The sequence below is a fragment of the Mirounga leonina genome, unplaced genomic scaffold (genome assembly GCF_011800145.1).
Source record: "Mirounga leonina isolate KUSES-001 unplaced genomic scaffold, KU_Mleo_1.0 Mir_151, whole genome shotgun sequence".
Classification (NCBI taxonomy): domain Eukaryota; kingdom Metazoa; phylum Chordata; class Mammalia; order Carnivora; family Phocidae; genus Mirounga; species Mirounga leonina.
The window spans coordinates 1,024,343-1,041,374 of record NW_023270377.1 but is presented as its reverse complement, the minus strand read 5'-3'; the positions used below and the strand labels follow the sequence as shown (position 1 = coordinate 1,041,374).

Genomic DNA, 17,032 nt, shown 5'->3' with positions numbered 1-17,032 from the left:
GCAACACACGTGCACACCACACACAAGCACACCCATACGCACATACAACCCACGTATACACATGCACACACGTACACTGCGTGCACACGTACACACCACACACATACCTACCACACACATGCACACGACACATGCATACATACACATGCACCACACATATATATACACATGGAACAATGTACACATGTAATATACTCACATATACCACATGCATACATATATGCACACAACACATACACGCGCATGCACATCATGCAGATACATGTACATACACCCAACACATGCATATTCAGCACACACACACCATGCGTATCACACACGTGCATGTACCACAATACATACAATATACACAACACACGACCACGCCATACACACACACTCGTCCATGTGTGTGCACACACTGACACACACAGCTCTTATGAGGAGCACAGAGCCGGCATCAGTGGGGAAGCCTCGCCGAGACCCGACCGGCCAGGACGGCAGTCCCTCTGGGCAGGGAGGTCAAGGTGATGAGGAGCCAAGCAGGCTTTAAGAACGGTGAGAGAGCGGGAGGATGGAGGGTCTGGCCGGTCCTGCTGGCCCCACCGCCGGCGCAGTACCAGGTGGGGCAGACAAGAAGGCAGTGGAGAGGCAGGGTCAGTCTACAGCAGCGGTTCTCAGACACCCTGCTCTTGGGACCCCTTTCTGCTCCTAACATCCTTCAAGGACCCCAAAGAGCTTTGTTTATGCAGGTTCCATCCATGCATGTCTACTGTATTACAATTAAAACGAGAAAAAAAATTTTAAATACTAAGACATTTAAAAAGTAACAATAAACCCATTGCATATTAACAAAAATAACGTATTTTTATGAAAAACGTGTACTTGGCTGCATCAGAATCCAGCACTGCGAGGGCTCCCAACCGTGCATGAGTCCGGGACATCGGGACCTGGTCGCGCAGGAAGACCTGAGCTCTCCCCCACACTGACATGCATCGTTAGACGCTATGAGGGGTGCACGGCCTCGAAAATGCCAGTTTCCACTCGAGAACCGAGACGCCGTCGCTGGCACACACCCTGCCGGCTGCCCCCCTAAAGCGGGAGGCTCAGCGTTCGCACAGGGATGAGTGACCCTAGCGTGCCAGCTGGTCGTTCTTGCAAGGAAGAGCGGCGTCGCACGGGGGAACCATGGCAAGCACCCTTTGCAACGCACGCTGTTGGAGAAGCACTTTCCTCGAGAAAACCGTCCGACTGGTTTGGAGATGTGCTTCGGCGTCCCTCCCATCCGGTCACAGAGTAGTAGAAAGCCGTAAGCTCGGGGTCAAGATGTAATGACTGAGTAGCCTCTACTGCTTCACTGAGTGCATCCTCAACGGAGCGCGTTCTGTCACGCGCGTGGGCCCAGGGAAGAGATGTGGTGTGGCTGTCACAGAGCGAAGCGGCAGGTGACGTCTGAGGATTGTTAGGAGGATCGTCTGCACCTGCAGACTCCCCGACAGGATCTGGGACACCTGGGGCAAGCTTTGAGAGGGCAGGGGGTGAGTGTGAGTGTGTGTGTAGGATAACTTGTAGGGTGTGTGGGCAGTGAGGGGTCAAGTGTGTGCAGATGAGTTGTGTGAGTGCATGTGTGCGTGCATGTGTGAATGTGTCGGCAAGTGGGGGGAGTGAGTGTGTGCAGGCAAGTGTGTGTGTGTGAGCATGTCCATGGTATGTGTGTGTGCGTGCCTGTGAGCACCTGCATGGTGCCCCCTGCTCTGCGGCAGCCGGGGCACCCTCCCTGGATTCTCACTGCCACTGTCCCCCTGATGTCATAGCCAGGCCCCCAGCCCGCAGCCACAAAGATGCCCCTGGAGGCCGTGCGCAGGACGGGCCCCACGGCATCCCCGCAGGCTCGGGGGGTATGGGACACGCACCTCCAGAAACGCTCCCTCCTGGCGGCGGGGAAGTGATGCTGGCCCACTGAGCCAGAGCTCCACCCCTGAAAGTGACCCTCGGCCCCGACGCCCGCGCTCCAGCAACCTACTCTATCATGGCCAGCGCCATCTCCCTCATGGTGCCCTTCACCGAGCCGGTGGTGCTGAGTGAGGAGGCCTTCAGCGTGCTGTAGGCCTGGGCGCTCTTCTGCAGGAGGTCTTGGGACAGCGTGATGGGGTAGTTGCGCACACAGATGCCGGACTCGAAGTTCGTCTCCTGGCTTCCCGGCGTGTGCCCGTCCAGACTCCCTACCACGCGGTCCAGCCCCTTCTCCAGGTCGCTGACGCTGCCCCGCGGTGACAGACGGTCCCACTTCGGAGGGTTGCCCCCCAGGTCGGGGGACTCCTGAGACAGCTCCTGAGACAGCTGGGTGCCCGCAGAGAGGCCGTCCTCCTCACCGCCCCATGCAGCCGACTTCTGCTCCTGGCTGCCTGGGGTGAGCACCACTTCCTCTAAATACACAGACTCCTTGGCCGCTTCGAGGAGTGAGAAGGCGTGGTTGGGATTTACTGGCATATTTGAAGCTTCCTTTGGAAAGTACCAAAAAAAGAAGGAAAATCATTAGAAGAGTCAGAGTGACAACCGCGGGAAGCTGACTTCTTTAGCGAGGACCAGCGCTCACGGCAGACAGCGTTCTTCAGGCACCGAGGCTGACAATGCTAAAACACTTTGCAAAAGTCCAGGGAGGGAAGCAAACACCTCGGGGCATCGCGTGGAAACCTGAGCCACACAGCAGCCACCAGCCACACGTGGCAATGGAGCTCTCAACCTGAGGCCCGTCCAGGTCCGGGGTGTGCGTGAGCAGACAAAGCAGAGCGTCCCCCTATCCTGATAAACTGATTTTACACACAGAGATAATCAATTGTAGATACACACGGTTAAATAAAATATATCATCAAAATTAATTCTACCTGTTGTACCTCTTTTTAATGTCGCTCCTAGAGACATTTATTTTTTTGAAGATTTTATTTGCGAGAGAGAGAGAGAGAGCACGCGCAAGCAAGAGGAGGGGCAGAGGGAGAAGCGGACTCCCCGCAGAGCAGGGAGCCCGACGCGGGGCTCGATCCCAGGACCCCGGGATTACGACCTGAGCCGAAGGCGGATACTCCAGGGACTGAGACACCCAGGCGTCCAAACCCTAGAGACATTTAAATGACAGGACTGGCAGTGTGGCTCACACTACCTTCCTGCCCGCGATGCTGCCCTGCATGCCCCATTCACAGCCTCTGCTCTCCAAGTGTGGTCTCGAGGCCATCAGCCTGGCCAAGAATGCAGATTCTTGGGCCCCACCCAAGACCCCTAAGGCAGAAACACTGGGGGTGGGGGGCACCTGGGTGCCTTAGACGGTGAAGCATCTGCCTTCAGCTCAGATCATGAGCCCAGGGTCCTGGGATCAAGTCCCACATGGGGCTCCTTGCTCAGTGGGGAGACTGCTTCTCCCTCTGCCTCTCCCCCTGCTTGTGCTCGCGCTCGCTCTCTCTCTGATAAATAAATAAATCTTTAAAAAAAAAAAAAGGAAACGCTGGTGGTGGGGCTCAGCTCTCTGTGATCCCCCCCCCATAAGGGGTCAGATGGTAGACAAAGGGGACGAGGTGGCCCCAGGGCCCTCTGCCATGACTGTGCCCGGGCAATCTCGGGCGGCAGGTGGGGCGGCGGCTGTGTTCACAGCCTTGTGGGGGCAGTGCTCCCCGGACTGGTCCCTCCTTCCAGACGGCAGCCCGGCTTCTCCTATGACTCAGGACAGAGCGGGGCACCAGTCACAGGCTGAAGCAGCAAAAAATCTCAACCTTGTGCAGCGTGCAAACTCGTCTGGGTCTGGACTCATCTGACTCCATTCTAGATGTTGACATGGGAACTTGGGGAAACTGCCCCTGATGGGATCCCCGAGGACTCAAAAACTTGCTGTTTAATTTTTCAGGTGAGATGTTGGCGTCTGTGGTGTGCTAAGAACCTGTCTTTAGAGAGGGGGGAAAGATGGCGGAGGAGTAGGGGACCCTATTTCAACTGGTCCCCGTAATTGAGCTGGCTATCTACCAGACCACTCTGAGCACCCACGAAACCAGCCTGAGATGTAAGAAGATCTGGATCTCTACAAACAGAATATCGCAGGCAGTTGGTTTCGAGGTACGAAGCCGGGAGCCGTGATTCTGAGGGCAGATATCGGAGGATAAACAGCAGCGGGAAGATGCCTGGACGTGGGGATCCTGCACCGCCGGCGAGTGACAGCCTCACGCACTGCGGAGGGGGCACAGACTCGCAGACTGGTAGCGTCCGGAAAGGACTTTAGGGCAGCCCCCGGGGTGGAAACCCCCAGCGGTGGAGTCACGTGCACGCGAACTGGGAGCGGCTGGCAGTTTCAGAAGCACAAAGGGCAGAGACGTGCCCCGACCTGGAGGCAGGACTGGGGGCGCTGCGGAGGGGTGCACGACCCAGGACGCTGCAGTTTATAGCAGCACGGACAGAAACGGAGACGGTGTGGCCTGGAGGGCTCACTGAAGAACAGACTGCGATCTCTCTGCTCTGAGGCAGAGGGTTGGAAACGGTCTCTTCTGCTCTGACTCGCGGAAGAGACGCGGAAAGCCACCAGGGAAAGGCGCCAGACAACAGAAGCCCCAAAGACTGCTTCCCACTGAGCCCATCCCCCGCCACAGGAGCGCAGGGCAACTCCGCCCAAACAGGGTTGCCTGAGTAACAGCGCGGCAGGCCCCTCCCGCAGAAGACAGTCTGGGAAAACAAGAGGCCAGCAACCCTAAGGTCCCAAGAAAACAGGTGCATCTTGCTTGGGTTCTGGTCAATAATTTGGACTCTATACATTCCCTCAAACACCCATCAACAGAATGACTAGGAGGAGGAGCCCCCAAAACAGAAAAGACTCAGAGATTATGACTTATGCTGCAGATTTACAAATGGATGCAGATATAACCAAGATGTCAGAGATGGAATTCAGGCTAGCAATTGTGAAGACAATGGCTAGAATGGAGAAATCAATTAATGGCAACACAGAGTCTCTAAGGGCAGAAATAAAAGGTGAATTGGCAGAACTTAAAAATGCTATCACTGAGATCCATTCCAATCTAGATAATCTAACAGCCAGGATAACTGAGACAGAAGAGAGAATAAGCGACCTGGAAGACAATATAATAGATAAAAAGGGAAAAGAGGAGGCCAGGGAAAAACAACTCAGAATCCATGAAAATAGAATCAGAGAAATAAGTGACACCATGAGGCATTCCAATGTTAGAACAATTGGAATCCCAGAGGGAGTGGAGAGAGAGAGAGGGCTAGAAGATGTATTTGAGCAAATCATAGCTGAGAATTTCCCTAATCTGGGGAATGAAACAAACATTCGAGTCCTAGAGGCAGAGAGGACCCCTCCTAAGATCAAGGAAAACAGGCCAACACCCCGGCATGTAATAGTAAAACTTGCAAATCTTAGAACCAAGGAAACCATCTTAAGGGCAGTTAGGGGGAAGAGATTCCTTACGTACAGAGGGAGGAACATCAGAATAACGTCAGACCTATCCACAGAGACCTGGCAAGCCAGAAAGGCCTGGCAAGACATATTCAGGGTACTAAATGAGAAGAACATGCAGCCAAGAATACTTTATCCGGCAAGGCTTTCATTTAGAATGGATGGAGAGATGCAGAGCTTCCACGACCGGCAGAAGTTGAAAGAATATGTGACCACTAAGCTGGCCCTGCAAGAAATATTAAGGGGGGGTTCTATAAAAGGAGAAAGACCCCAAGAGTGATCTACAACAGAAATTTTTCAGGGACAATCTATAAAAACAAAGTCTTCACAGGCAACATGATGACAATTAATTCATATCTTTCAATAATCACTCTCAACGTGAATGGCCTAAACGCTCCCATAAAATGGCACAGGGTTGCAGATTGGATAAAAAGACAGGACCCATCCATATGCTGTCTACAAGAGATTCATATTGAACCTAAAGATACATCCAGACTGAAAGTGATGGGATGGAGATCTATCTTCCATGCCAGCGGACCTCAAAAGAAAGCTGGGGTAGCAATTCTTATATCAGACAAATTAGATTTTAAACTAAAGTCTGTAATAAGAGACACAGAAGGACACTATATCATTCTTAAAGGGTCTATCCAACAAGAAGATCTAACCATTATAAATATCTATGCCCCCAACATGGGAGCAGCCATATACATAAGCCAACTGTTAACCAAAATAAAGAGTCATATTGATAACAATACGTTAATTGTAGGAGACCTCAATACTCCACTCTACAATGGACAGATCATCTAAGCAGAAAATCAACAAGGAAACAAGAGCTTTGAATGATACACTGGACCAGATGGACCTCATAGATATTTACAGAACATTCCACCCTAAAACAACAGAATACTCATTCTTCTCGACCACACATGGAACTTTCTCCAGAATAGACCATATACTGGGTCACAAATCAGGTCTCAACTGATACCAAAAGATTGAGATTATTCCCTGCATATTCTCAGACCACAATGCTCTAAAACTGGAACTCAATCACAAGAAAAAATTTGGCAGAAATTCAAACACTTGGAAGCTAAAGACCACTCTGCTCAAGAATGTTTGGGTCAACCAAGAAATCAAAGAAGAACTTAAACAATTCATGGAAATCCATGAGAATGAAAACACATCGGTCCAAAACCTATGGGATACTGCGAAGGCGGTCCTAAGGGGGAAATACATAGCCATCCAAGCCTCACTCAAAAAAATAGAAAAATCCCGAATTCACCAACTAACTCTACACCTTAAAGAACTAGAGAAAAAGCAACAAACGACACCTAAGCCATGCATTAGAAGAGAAATAATTAAAATTAGAGCAGAAATCAATGAATTAGAAACCAGAAACAAAGTAGATCAAATCAATGAAACTAGAAGTTGGTTCTTTGAAAGAATTAATAAGATTGATAAACCACTGGCCAGACTTATCCAAAAGAAGACAGAAAGGACCCAAATTAATAAAATTATGAATGAAAGGGGAGAGATCACGACTAACACCAAGAAAATAGAAACAATTATTAGAAATTATTATCAACAACTATATGCCAATAAACTGAGCAATCTGGATAAAATGGATGCCTTCCTGGAAACCTATAAGCTGCCAAGACTGAAACAGGAAGAAATTGACAACCTGAATTGGCCAATAACCAGTAACGAGATTGAAGCAGTGATCAAAAACCTTCCAAAAAACAAGAGTCCAGGGCCTGAAGGATTCCCTGGGGAATTCTACCAAACATTCAAAGAAGAAATAATACCTATTCTACTGAAGCTGTTTCAAAAAATAGAAACAGAAGGAAAACTTCCAAACTCATTCTATGAGGCCAGCATTACCTTAATCCCCAAACCAGGCAAAGACCCCATCAAAAAGGAGAATTTCAGACCGATATCCCTGATGAATATGGATTCCAAAATCCTCAACAAAATCCTAGCTAATAGGATCCAACAATACATTAAAAGGATCATCCACCAGGACCAAGTGGGATTTATCCCCGGGATGCAAGGGTGGTTCAACATTCGTAAATCAATCAATGTGATAGAACACATTAATAAGAGGAGGAAGAAGAACCATATGGTCCTCTCAATTGATGCAGAAAAAGCATTTGACAAAATACAACATCCTTTCCTGATTAAAACTCTCCAGAGTATAGGGATAGAGGGAACATTCCTCAAGCTCATAAAATCCATCTTGAAAAACCCACAGCGAATATCATTCTCAATGGGGAAAAGCTGAGAGCCTTTCCCTTAAGATCAGGAACACGTCAATGGTGCCCACTCTCACCACTGTTGTTCAACATAGTACTAGAAGTCCTAGCAACAGCAATCAGACAACAAAAAGAAATAAAAGGTATTCAGATTGGCAAAGAAGAAGTCAAACTCTCTCTTTTCGACATGATACTTTATGTGGAAAACCCAAAAGACTCCACCCCCAAATTACTAGAACTCATCCAGCAATTCAGTAATGTGGCAGGATACAAAATCAATGCACAGAAATCAGTTGCTTTCTTATACACTAACAATGCAACTGTAGAAAGAGAAACTAAAGAAACGATTCCATTTACAATAGCACCAAAAACCGTAAGATACCTCGGAATAAACCTAACCAAAGAGGTAAAGGATCTATACTCTAGGAACTACAAAACACTCACGAAAGAAATTGAAGAAGACACAAGAAGATGGGAAAAATATCCCATGCTCATGGATCGGAAGAATAAACATTGTTAAAATGTCTATGCTACCCAGAGCAATCTATACCTTCAATGCCATCCTGATCAAAATTCCAATGACATTTTTCAAAGTGCTGGAAGAAACGATCCTAAAATTTGTATGGAATCAGAAAAGACCCCAATTGCCAAGGAGATGTTGAAAAAGAAAAACAAAGCTGGGGGCATCATGTTGCCCGATTTCAAGCTATATTACAAAACAGTGATCATCAAGACAGCATGGTACTGGCACAAAAACAGACATAGAGACCAATGGAACAGAATAGAGAGCCCAGATATGGACCCTCAACTCTGTGGTCAAATAATCTTTGACAAAGCAGGAAAAAACATGCAATGGAAAAAAGACAGTCTCTTCAATAAATGGTGCTGGGAAAATTGGACTGCCACATGCAGAAGAATGAAACTCGACCATTCTCTAACACCACTCACAAAGATAAACTCAAAGTGGATGAAAGACCTCAATGTGAGACAGGAATCCATCAAAATCCTAGAGGAGAACATAAGCAGTAACCTCTTTGACATTGGCCACAGCAACTTCTTTCAAGATACATCTCCAAAAGCTAGTGAAACAAAAGCAAAAATGAACTTTTGGGACTTCATCAAGATAAAAAGCTTCTGCACAGCAAAGGAAACAGTCAACAAAACAAAGAGGCAACCCACAGAATGGGAGAAGATATTTGCAAAGGACACTACAGATAAAGGGCTGGTATCCAAAACCTATAAAGAACTTCTCCAACTCAACACCCAAAAAACAAATAATCAAGTCAAAAAGTGGGCAGAAGAGATGAAAAGACACTTCTCTGAAGAAGACATACAAATGGCTAACAGACACATGAAAAAATGTTCATCATCATTAGCCATCAGGGAAATCCAAATCAAAACCACACTGAGATACCACCTTACACCAGTTAGAATGGCAAAATGGACAGGGAAAGAAACAACAACTGTTGGAGAGGTTGTGGAGAAAGGGGAACCCCCCTGTTGGTGGGAATGCAAGTTGGTACAGCTACTTTGGAAAACACTGTGGAGGTGCCTCAAAAAATTAAAAATAGAGCTACCCTATGACCCAGCAATTGCACTACTGGGTATTTACCCCAAAGACACAGATGTAGTGAAAAGAAGGGCCATATGCACCCCAATGTTCATAGCAGCAATGTTCGAAAGCCAAACTGTGGAAAGAGCCGAGATGCCCTTCAATAGATGAATGGATAAAGAAGATGTGGTCCATATATACAATGGAATATTACTCAGCCATCAGAAAGGATGAATACCCAACTTTTACATCAACATGGATGGGACTGGAGGAGATTATGCTAAGTGAAATAAGTCAAGCAGAGAAAATCAATTATCATATGGTTTCACTTACTTGTGGAACATAAGGAATAACATGGAGGACATTAGAAGAAGGAAGGGAAAAATGGGGGGCAGGAATTGGAGGGAGAGATGAACCATGAGAGACTATGGACTCTGAGAAACAAACAGGGTTTTAGAGGGGAGGGGGGAGGGGGGATTGGTTAGCCCGGTGATGGGTATTAAGGAGGGCACGTATTGCATGGAGCACTGGGTGTTATATGAAAACAACGGATCGTGGATCACTACATCAAAGACTAATGATGTATTGTATGGTGACTAACGTAACATAATAAAATTTAAAAATAAATAAAAAATTAAAAATTAAAAAAAAGAACCTGTCTTTAGGGGACGGCTCTGTGGCTGAAGCCCGCTGATGTGGATGGAATTCACCCTAAACTGCGCACGGCGGGCGTGGGGACGTGGTGGGAGCGCCACCTGCCGGCAGCTGCTTAGTCGGGGGCGGTCCCCGCACGCCTCCCTGAACAGCCGTGTGTCTCGGAATGAGACATTCAAAAGAAAGGCAGAGGAGTGATTTTTACCAGTATTTTAAGTGTACAAATAAAATGCTTTCTGGGGCTCTTGCTGCCTTCACCAATCATGGATGAGGCTTCTTCCCCTACAGGCAGGGTCCCCTGGAGACGCTGTGGGCCTGGAGAAGCTGTGGGGACAACACTCCCAACGAAGGGGTGACAGCACAGGACCTCGGTTCACACCATCACCTTTGAACTTGAAAGTCGTTGTTTCTGTACGTTAACAACTTCTGGCCAAGAAGGAGCGTGTACTCACAAACCAGATACAAATGAATGGTGCCATAAAAGCAAAAGGACCTTACAGCTGGTTCTCAAACCCTCCACCTTCGACTTCCTGCGGGCTCCTCAGCTTCCGCCTCCCGGGAGATCTCTCCCTGCCGCCTGCACACAGGACCCACCCAGGGCACCGGGGACCCGGCGTGAACCTGACCCCCCCACCCCACCCAAGGTAGCGGGGACCCGGTGGGCTCTGGCCCCCACCCCACCCAGGGCAGCGGGACCCAGTGGGCCCTGGCCTCCTCCCCGTGTGCACCTGCCCCCCCACCCCACCCAGGGCAGCAGGGACCCGGTGGGCTCTGACCTCCTTCCCGTGTGCACCTGCCCCTCCACCCCACCCAGGGCAGCAGGGACCCGGTGGGCTCTGGCCTCCTCCCCGCGTGCACCTGCTCCCTTACCCACTCCCCACCCTGAAATCCTCAGGAGCTGGTGTGGTCCCACCTAAGGGAACTGAAGGCAGGAACCGAGGCCTGCCCTGGAGAAGCAGGGGTGGGGGCCATGTGTTGGTACCTGAGGAGCTCTGCCCGCCTCTCCTCAAGGAAGAAATTCAGGAGACAGGGTTAAGGTGAGAGAAGAGTCCCAGCAAGGGGACTTTTTCCAGCACCATTCCCTCACCTGCCCAGGAGGGGCCCTGACCACGAGGAGAGAAAGCCGCAGCCCCCACGGAAGGCTTGCTGGGAGGAGGTCAGTCCCAGGCTGGGCCTGCCTCACAGGGCTGACAGTTAGGGTCCAGGGTTCCCCGAGGGGTGTGCAGACGCGGCCCCTGCAGCCGGCGCTCAGGAGACAGGCCACGGAGGTCGCCCTGCGCTGCAGAGAGCGGGCCCTCGGGCACTGCCCAGCCAGCTGTGAGGCCCCGAGCCTGCCCTGGAACGGAGGCATACAGAGCTGCCCTGCAGCGGCAGCAGGGCTCAGAAGCTCCCGGACGGACGAAACACAGGACCACCACGTGACCCCGCGATCCCACGGCTGGGGGTACATCCCAAACAACCCAAAGCAGGAGTTCACGCTAACGCTTGACCAGGGACCTCTGGGCAGTTCTATTCACAAAGGGCAAAGGGGTGCCTCACTCCTGAATCGCCAGCCTTCCCCCCCCCCCCGAGTCTCGTTCCCTGGGGCCCACAGGAGGGGTCTTGGGCCGACTGCCGTGCATGTGGCTCGGATGGGACACATGGCCCTTGGCGTTGCGGTAAGAGCTCAGGACACTGAGCGGGCATGCTGGCTCCGTCCCTGCCTCCCACTCCCCGCCCGCGGGCCGTAGTGTCCCTTCACCCCATCTGAAGCCCATCTGCACAGAGACAGGGAGGCCGGGGACCGCGGCCAGGAGAGATGGACAGGGGGATGGGGGATGGGGGACAGGGTGCTACAGACGCCAGGCCGGGCTGCAGCGTCAAGGGGCTGACCTGGGGCTTGGGCGCCGTCCGCTCAGCGATGTTGGGCTTGAAGCACCTGGACGGGTAGTAGAGAAGGAAGCACATGTTGAGCGCCGTGAGGCCCTCGTCTGTGTACTTGTTCACGTCGGCCCCGTGGTCCAGCAGAAGGTTGATAATGTTGTTGTGACAGTGAACCTGGAGGGAGGAAGCCAGCCTCGTGAGGACAGCAGGTACCTGACTCAGAGACAGCGGCGTGGGAAGATCAACACGGCCCAGCCTCTCTGCCATCCGACCCTGTGCATCCCACTTCTGGCTGGGAGGACAGCAGCCCCGCAGAGGGGAGAGGACCCCAGACTGTCACGGGTCCACAGTGCCGGGGGCACCCCGCATGGGGACTTACGGCGGCCGCAGCGAGCACAGTGTAGCCCTTGGCATCAGCCACATCAGCGCTGGCGAGGTCATCCCTGAGGATCCCGTAGATCCAGTCATAGTTCCCTTCCCCAGCCCTCAGGATCATGTCCTTGGCAAGCCGCTCCTTGGGCCCACGACACGCAAAGCTTCTCCGGTCCCCCTCCAGGATGGCACCCATGTTCCAGCTGCTGTGGGCCTTCTTGTTCCTGGCAACACGGTGGGCCTCAGTGGTGTTAGGCCAGCTCAGGACCCCCACTCGGGGCCCTCTCTCCTATACCCCTTCTCTTCATTCCTCACCCTGCCCTGCCCCAGGCCCTTTTCCTCCCCTTACAGTCCACTCCTCAGGCACCCTGAGCCCTGGGGGCTGCACCACTGAGCAATCACAGTTGGCGTGGACGCAGCACTGTGGTGTGACTCGTGGCCCTCAGGTGCAGATGCTCAGGCTTATCATGGGCCCTGCACAAACCTGATTCATCGGTCCCTTCATGTGTGCTGGGAAAGGGGCTCTCATAGGAGGGGCCCCGGGCAGGAAGGAGGCCAGGCACACACATGGGTCTGGCACTCAGCACCAAGCACTCACATCCCACCTCTGCTCATTCACTTTTTGAGTAGATAACAGGCAAGTCCCATGACCCACTCACCAGCCCACACTTAAGCCTCCTGTGTACACGTAACCTCCTCCACCATCAAACATCTATGGATTTATGGCACCTTCTGTGCCCAACAGTTATCAACAATTACTGGCTCAGCTGACGTCTGCATGATGGATGGACAGATGGATGGCTAGGTGGAAGGATGGAGGGGTGGGTGGGTGATGGGTGGGTGGATAGGTGGATGAATGGAGGGATGGATAAATGGGTGGGTGGGTGGGTGGATGGATGAATGGAGGGATGGATAAATGGGTGGGTGGGTGGGTGGGTGGATGGGTGGATGACTGGACGGATGTGTAGATGGGTGGGTTGATGGATGGATGGAGGGAGGGAGGGAGGGAGGGAGGGAGGGAAGGATGGGTGGAGGGATGGGTGGGTGGGTGGATCGACAGAGGGAGGGAGAGAGGGAGGAATGGGTGGAGGGATGGGTGGAGGGATTAAGTGGGGGGAAGCATGAATGCATAAGTAGCCAGCCACTTGTGTTTACCAAACATGAATTCTAAAACAGTTTAGTGATATCAGAGAACAAAGTTTAGTAAACAAATGAAAATATTCTTCAAAATTTTAACTTAAAATATCAGTTTTCATCAAGTAGCTGCTAACTTTTCCAGGGCTGGGGTGGTGAAGAAGGGTGTCTTTGGAGACCAACAAAGCAGCTCCATCTTTCCCAGCCATTTTGGAGAAGCCAGAGGCTCGGCCAGCCCCCAGCCTACTCCTACCCTGCTCTCCCACCTTGGCTCTCGCGTCAGATCCGTACTCATACATCAGGGTAATAGCAGTCCCTTCTCTTTGTGTGGACCTCGCGTAGATACCTGACCTACCGGACACCTAGTCACAGACACGACCTGCAGAGGCTGGGGCGCAAGCTCCAACCAGTACAGAGAAAATACACACAGGGTCCCAGAACCAGGACTCAGCCCCATCAACTCAGGAGTTGACCCTATTCCACATCCCCTTGCGAGGCTCTATACTCTTCTCCATGCTCACCAAGCAACCCCCTGACCACTCCTGCCCCCAAGACTGGGTGAGCAGGATCCGGCGTCCCAATACCCTGTGTGAACATCGATGGTCCCAGCACCTGCCTGCTCCGCCCCTTTCCTCGAAACCCGGGGACATGTCCCTGCTCACAGGCCCGTCACGGCTTTCCCTCCCCCTCCATCTCTGAGCTGCCTCAGTCAAACAGGAGAGCACATATGATTTAACCTGACAACCCTGCAAGTTACTCAGCCAGGCACCGGAGGCCTCCGGGGGCCCAGCACTGAGCGCAGGCCCGTCAGCGGCGGGGAGGAGCAGGCCTTCCAGGCGCTGAGGTGATGAAGAACGATGTGACGACTTACCTGTACTTATAAGCTTGCTTCTGGATTTTGACCATCAAAGGGGTCTCATTTTTTATAAACCAGGGTTCGCTGTCCTCAACAAACGGAGGGACATCGTTAAGGAAGATCAGGGCATCTAATTCTTTGCGGAAAGAGCAGGTCATGGGCAGGTGGCTGTTGTCGGTTGAGTAAGTGTACATTTCTGGAGGCAGAGTTAAGTCATCATTCAGAAGAAACCGCTTATAGTCGTAGAAAAAGGGGTCCTGTTCCTCATGCAGGTCCCACTCCATTTTCTCCTCGCCCAAGAGGCTGATTCTAGCAGGAGAGTGTGTGAGGAAGCCCGAGTACTCAGGGTAGTCGTGTATGGAGAAGCTGCTGGGGACCTCTGTGCACAGCTTGATGAGGTGCTCCCGAAACCACAGCCCGACGTCCTGGCTGCCATCGGGGTAGGTCTCAATGCCTGGCCCAAACCGCTCGTTGGCTTTGTACAGCCCCTGCAAAACAAAGTTCACTAGGGCAAAAGAGAGAATTCAGCAGGGCCGTCTGCTCTGCAACTGGTTTCTCAAAATCAAAAAATTAAACCTTCCTAAGAAATGTATTCATTCATTCAACAAATATTTGCAGAGGCTTAGTATGCACCAGGCCCAGGGGCCAAAAGCAAATGTGTAAATATGGAACACGTGGGTGGAGAAAGGTGCTACGGGCCTGGGGTGGTCAGGGGTGGCCTTACTGGGAAAGTGGGGACACGCCCGGGGGTCTCAGGGTGGAGCGTCTCAGGGATACCACGTGTGGGCTCATTTCAGGGAACCCCTTGCAGCACTAGGGACCCAGCCCAGGCACCCCAGCAGCATGGGGGTTGGAGATGCTGGGCACTGGGTCCCAGAGACCCCAGCAGGCATGAACCGAGGAGGCAGGAGGAGGAGGGGGAGGATGGGGAAGAAGGGAGGGGGAGGAGGAGGCGGGGCTAACGCATGCTCCCAGTGAACCCAGCCGGGTGCAGTGATTCCTGGGCCTCTCTGGGTGCTCCCACTGGGTGGGACGGTGTCTGTGCTGGGTGGAGCATGGGTGCAGAGGGAAGGGCCAGGAGGGCCTTGAATGAAAGGCAATGCCGCCCCCCCCACCCACCCAAGGAAACTGGGAGAAGGGCTCTGGCACCGGGAGCTCAGAGAGAGGCCCCGCTTCCCAGGAGAGCTGCATGCTCCCTGTGCTGGCACTAGAGGACGCCTGGAGGTCACTGGGAGGACCGAGGAACAGCCTGGGCGAAGTTGCGGAGGCCTGACACAGCGGGGGCATTCGGTTCACTACCGGGAGCTGTGCCCGCATCTGTGAACCGGGCCAGGGCTGCTGTCTCAGGGCTCTCTGGCTGCAAGCCCCAGGGCTGGGCACTTGGGATGTAAGGCTCCAAGCTCCATGGCCCTGAGCACAAGAAGCTCACGGTCTACAACAGGCTAAAGAAAAGAAAACGCTCTGAGGATGACGTCATTGTGCAGGAGGTGGGGGGAGGGGGGCAGAGGTACTTCGGGAAGAAGCTGCACAGGGCACGAAGTGCCACCTCGGTCTGTGAAAGTGGCTTGGTGGGGCGGGGCACATTCAACCTGGAAGCCCCTGTCACCCAGGAGGCAGGAGCCACAAGATCCATGGGCGGGGAAAGACTGGGGACAGGGCAAGGAAAGGGGGTGCAGGGAGGCAGGCAGTCGGAAAAGCAGCTGCTGCAGATCTATGAGGAGTCCAAAGGCGCTCGTGCCCCGAGAGCTGACTCAAGAGCTCCCCTTCCAGGAATCCATCATAAGGAAATAATCCCAACGTCATCAAAGCTATGATCACACATACGTTCACGACAGTATGTATAGCAGTAAACTATAATCATACTAATAAAATATAATCCTAATAACGGTTATGTCTGCAGGACGCAACATGCCACAGCGTTTGTCTCTGACACACATTTACTTTGTGACCAAACAATGCCCTCCTAGGAATGAATATATCCCAGAGATCACCAACAAAAGCACAGAATGGTTGATGAGCAAGACCGTCACCGCCATGCCCTTTGGCACAACAAAGCCTGGAGAAAAGCTCCCGGTGGTCAACCCTTCCCAACCAGCTGTAAGGACACGAGATGCCCGGATGATGGGAAACTGCAGGCAACCATCGGAAGTGCAAAGAGCGCAGGCCCCGCCGTCCAAGCGGGGAGGAACGCACAGGCGCACGGGGCTCATGGTTGCACCTGCAAAGATAAAGCTGTAGAAACAGTCACCAATGACAGGACAGGACGCCAGAGAGAAGAGAAGGGATGGATGCTGGACTCCTCTGGGTGGACCCTGTTTGCTAGATTTGCCTTCAGAAAAATATCAGTTTTTTACATAAGTATAAAACAAAATTAAGGCAAGACTTAAAAAATCAAATCCTAAAAAAACAAAAGCAAAGCGAGTGAGTGTAGATCTCCTCCCAGGTGGTGGGTTAACTGCCCAGAGAGGAATTATGTCCCGTGATTGGACTCAACATTCCTGTGGGGTCAGCCCCAGGGCAAAAGGAAGGCAAAGGAGCTCTGAGTTGCTTTCAGGACGCATGGCGTCCCAGTGCTATGTTATTATTCCGAACTGTCATACATATTTTATGAGGTAAAATAGGTAGAAATGTTGTTAATGGTTAGAAATGAGGATTTTTAAGACTAAGAGGAAAGATATGCAAATACAATACCATGGCTGTTGAGTAAAAACCCTGTATTCCTAAACTGGATTTGGAGACATCAGTATGAACCGGTGGTATCTTTTCTCATTTAGAAAATATATATTATCTAGATCTCCTACTGAAAATACTAAATATGAAAACCAAGCCAACACAGTAGTAATAAGCACCCAAACTGTGGTTTCTAAACACCATTTCCCACTGTGGAACCAGGCCTGCCAGATAAAGTCGATTCTGGGTCCAGGGCA

The 17,032-nt window shown here is 51.6% G+C and overlaps 1 protein-coding gene across 1 annotated transcript in view; it reads right to left on the bottom strand.

Moving 5' to 3' along the window:
- ANKMY1 (ankyrin repeat and MYND domain containing 1) overlaps nt 1-17,032 on the bottom strand; it is a 54,365-nt gene that overhangs the window by 19,899 nt on the left and 17,434 nt on the right. Inside the window, exons 7-10 of the mRNA XM_035008322.1 lie at nt 14,121-14,593; nt 12,123-12,339; nt 11,753-11,917; nt 2,003-2,481 (exon numbers count right to left, since the gene is read on the bottom strand). Coding sequence (XP_034864213.1) covers nt 2,003-2,481; nt 11,753-11,917; nt 12,123-12,339; nt 14,121-14,593 — 1,334 coding nt within the window. The remainder of the gene's footprint in view (nt 1-2,002; nt 2,482-11,752; nt 11,918-12,122; nt 12,340-14,120; nt 14,594-17,032) is intronic.